Source organism: Hydra vulgaris, chromosome 03 (genome assembly GCF_038396675.1).
Source record: "Hydra vulgaris chromosome 03, alternate assembly HydraT2T_AEP".
Lineage (NCBI taxonomy): Eukaryota > Metazoa > Cnidaria > Hydrozoa > Anthoathecata > Hydridae > Hydra > Hydra vulgaris.
This window is the reverse complement of record NC_088922.1, coordinates 41,105,631-41,110,000: the sequence shown is the minus strand read 5'-3', so window position 1 is coordinate 41,110,000 and position 4,370 is coordinate 41,105,631. Positions and strand designations below refer to the sequence as shown.

Genomic DNA, 4,370 nt, shown 5'->3' with positions numbered 1-4,370 from the left:
TAATAACATAACTGAATATAGTGTACAGAAAATGATAAACAATATCTTTATCTTTTAATTATTTGATTGTTTTAATTTGACTGTTTTAATTATTTGATGACAAGATAAAAAAATATATATTTAACTCGTATTTCTGGAAAACTATTGGATATCCAGAAAAAAATAAAAGTTTTTTAAAAGAATTCCGGAAATATCTGGAAAAATATTTCTAAAGATAAAAGTTTTGATATCATTTAATTCTAACGTATTCATTTAAAATCTTTTTTATTTAGCACACTTTTGAAATATAAAAAGACCATTGTCAAATGGTCAAAATAAAATAATATTTGCATTATATATTGTGTGATCACACGCCTTCCTGACCAAGACTGATATACATACACACACACACACACACAAACAGTTTTTAACAGGATCCCAAACCCACTTGGAGGTTTGGGATCCTGTTAAAAAATGTTATCATATGTGTGTGCGTGTGTGTGTGTGTGTGTGTGTAAAAAACGTTTTTTTAAATCATTCTTTATATTATAAAGAATGATTAAAAAAAATTTTTAGGCTAAATTTTTTGATTAAAACAAAAGAATAAATGCATACCAAGAAAAAACTATTACTAATAAATGCATACCAAGAAAAACTATGTTTGTGTAAAAGATGGATTATATACATAATCGATCTTTTACACAAACATACTAAAACTCTCAGGAATAAAATGCGCTTGAATAAATTATTAAGTCTGTCGTTTACGGCATACATTATGCTGACTTTTTGGCCTACAACAAAATGCAGAAAGCAAGCTTTAACTAAAATAAAAAAATTAATTTTTCTTGGTATGGTATTTATTCTTTTGTTTTAATTAAAAAAACTCAACCCAAACAATTTTTTTATCATTCTCTTTAATATGAACACAACATGTCTCGGAGGTTTGGATCCCTTTAAGCTCAACAATTGAAAAAAAAAATAAGTTGTAAAATTTTGAAAATAGTTAAACTATGAAATTAAAAACATTAATATTTGGTATCAAATACTTTATCAAAGTATTTGATATCAAATCTAGTGGTGTCATTACCACAGCAAGAATAAAAACTTCATCCAAAAAAAACAAAAAAAAAAAAACAATTAAAAAACAAACATAACCAAAATCATTTAAAATATAAAATTCTAAAACACCTTGATTGAGCATTCAGTAATGTTGCAGCTGTCTGACGACGTGCTGCTCCACGTTCTAAAATATGATAAACTTCATTTCGACTATGCACTATGACTTCCTCTAAACCTTGAATCACAACTGATCCCTAATTAAAATATATAAATGTTTTATATAACAATTTCTGACAAACTAAGTACAACCTTTAAAATTATATATTTATAAAATACATTGTTATCCTAGCCTAGTGATGTACCAAATAAAACATCTAAAAGATGTACCAGTTATTATTACTTAAGTTGCATAAATCTAATACATATTATTTTTATATATATTTTTTTTTTTTTATGTATATTTTGTTATAAAACTATTTTTACATTATAAGGTATTGTTAACTAAATATAAAAACACCTTCAAAAATTCTTCCGACAAATTAACTTCTGTATTGAAAAACTATTTGCATAGAGAAGTACTAATAATGTTCAGAAAAATAAGATCATATTTGCAACTGGCACAACATTACCAGATTTAAATATTTTTATTCAATACACTTGCTAACTAAGTTATATGGATAGCTGAGTTTATTAGAGTAAATTATGCTAAATATATAAAAGATTTAGTTTGAAGATTTGTTTTGAAATAAAGTTTTGACAAACACGCAAGACCTAAAAAATTTAGCGTGGTTTAAAAATCTTCTGATCAAAATTTCTTTAAAAATTTAATTAGGTTGTCCTTTTTTTAAATGTAAGCTATAACCAGATAAAAATGGAAAATTTAGATTTTAATTGATTTGGTTGATATCGTATTCAGAACATAACAACACCAACAGTACACCAACACATTGCCCCCAACCTGAATTCCATGCCTCGCCAAATTCTATTCCTTATTAGAAATCCAAATTATTTGCGATTTCTCTCTTTATTTTCCTTTAAAAAAACTATATAATATAATTCAAATTATTTTCAATCAGTTTTTAAAAACATTTACAGTTAGATAATTTGTTTATAGCAAACATGACGCTATAAATATGCAATGGCAAATGATGCCATAAATATACTCAGAAAAAAAAAAAAAAAAAACTTTAACTGTTTATACAAACATAAACACCTTTTTTGTTGTATCTTCAAACAATCTCAATTTTTGAGAGTCAAGTGAAGTTCCCAGCAAGTCAAACAATTCTTCATTATATATTTCAAGGAATGATACACGCACAGAAAATTCTGCACATTCTTCCATAATGTTAAGCAGCTCAAAAAGTTGATGCATTGCACGAGGAATAATGCCAGCTAATGGATCATCTTGCCATGAAAATTCTTCCGAGTCTAATCTGTCACCTTCCATTGTAAAGGTTTTTCCTGTTCCAGTTTGTCCATATCTATATTTAAAATTTAATTCAATATATTACTTTTTATATTAATTTTTCATACACAATACTCATAACTAAAATTGTAAGAGATAAAATTGGATGAAAAACAACTCTAGGAGCATACGCAAATATTGTGCAATTATATCCTTGAAGTACTTCATCAATAACAGGACAAACCATAGACTGGTATATATCAATTTGTTTAGACTTGGGTCCAAATACTTTATCAAATGAAAAAGTTTTATTGTTGCCTTTATCCATATAATTCATGTCCTGGCGTACAGTTATCTCCTTGGTTTGATTATTTATGTCAACTACATCAGCAGAACCAGACTTAATTTCCTGACTGTTCCTTGGCCTAAATAATATTATACAAAAGTTTTAAACATTTTCAAACAAAGTTTGAAAATGTTATGAAAATTTCTATTACAAAACAAATATGAGTTTTCAAACTGTTTTATTTAAATAAAAAAAATTTAAAAGCAGTTTTTAGTAACTTTGTTAAACATTTGTTGACTGTATGAAAGCCCCGATAAGTTTTGTAAGGAGTTATTCATAGTGTACAAACAATTTAGAAAGCATATGGAGTGTACATGGAGGTGAGAGGGAGTAACATATAGCTTGTATAAAATAATTTAAAACTAAAGACTGTTTTTCAATTTATTTATTTTTTTACAATATTTCAAAGGTAAATAAAATAGAATATCAATTTAAAATTTTAATAATTTTATATCTTTAAATATTACATGTAAACTATAATAATAACAAAACAAATTTATAATAACAATATGCGTGTTATTATTGTTTTTTTTATCAACTAATGAAAATAAGTCAGAATGTTCTTATCAATTAAATAGTATATATTGAAAATTGTAAGTCTTCAAATATGGTAAAGGAAACTATTTTTATCCAACCATTTTGCAATTACCTTCACTGTTTTAGAGCATGTAGTGAAAATTGCTTATGTAAATATTGGTATGAAAAAAAAAAAAAGATATTGATAAATAATGATAATACTAAAATTTGGAAATTTTCAAAACCATTTTTAACATCAGCTACAAGATAGTATAATAATTTTGGTTCTATTGCACATTTGAGCTTATTTTAGATGTGCCTGAACAACTAAAAATCAAGACGCCTATTCTTTAACTTGATATGTTATTGAATAAAGAATTCATGTATGAACTAAAGTATTCAGCTTAGACTAATTTATAGATTTTTATGTACTAAATTACTAAGTATGTTAAAGTTATCACAATATCTAGTAAATTGAATTCGTTGTTAAATGCATGACTATACATAAAAGCCTTACCGACATCTTACAGCAACTTGGATATTTTGATTTTTGTCTAATTTTAAAACAGGCTTTCCCATGTTTCCTAATATTGTAGCTAATAAAACTAATTACAAATATTAACAAAATATAAATATTAACGTAAAACAACGTTAAGTAAAAATCAAAAATGGAGCCAAAATTCAAAACACAACACACTAACAGCCAATAGAAATTCTATTAGAATCAAGCATTGTACTCTTTGAGCGCTGCACATTCCGCGAACGTATGCTTAGCCACTTAGTTGAAAAAATAGCACTATCCGTCGCCTTGTTAAGAAAAAATTAAAAAATAAGAATTTAATAAAAATTAATAAAAATAATGAAAATAATTTTATAAATAAAATAAATTCACCTTGACTTGACTTTGAAAAAGCTCTTTTTAGATTTTCATTAGATTTTATTTAATCAACAGTTATCAGGCATAACTTAAATTTAGGCCAAAAATAATTTTTTTGAAAAAATTGTTGAAAATTTGCTCTGTGATATAAAAAAAGTTGACAAAAAAGAAGACTAAAAATCTTTAAA

At 25.5% G+C, this 4,370-nt stretch overlaps 1 protein-coding gene across 1 annotated transcript in view; it reads right to left on the bottom strand.

The window, feature by feature from the left end:
* The window catches only part of LOC100212075 (kinesin-like protein KIF11-B), a 49,606-nt gene extending 45,503 nt beyond the window's left edge, over positions 1-4,103 (bottom strand). The window contains exons 1-4 of the mRNA XM_065793233.1: positions 3,823-4,103; positions 2,635-2,868; positions 2,252-2,519; positions 1,168-1,292 (exon numbers count right to left, since the gene is read on the bottom strand). Of these exons, the coding sequence (XP_065649305.1) occupies positions 1,168-1,292; positions 2,252-2,519; positions 2,635-2,868; positions 3,823-3,884 (689 nt within the window). The 5' untranslated portion in view covers positions 3,885-4,103. The remainder of the gene's footprint in view (positions 1-1,167; positions 1,293-2,251; positions 2,520-2,634; positions 2,869-3,822) is intronic.
* Between the last annotated feature and the right edge of the window lie 267 nt (positions 4,104-4,370).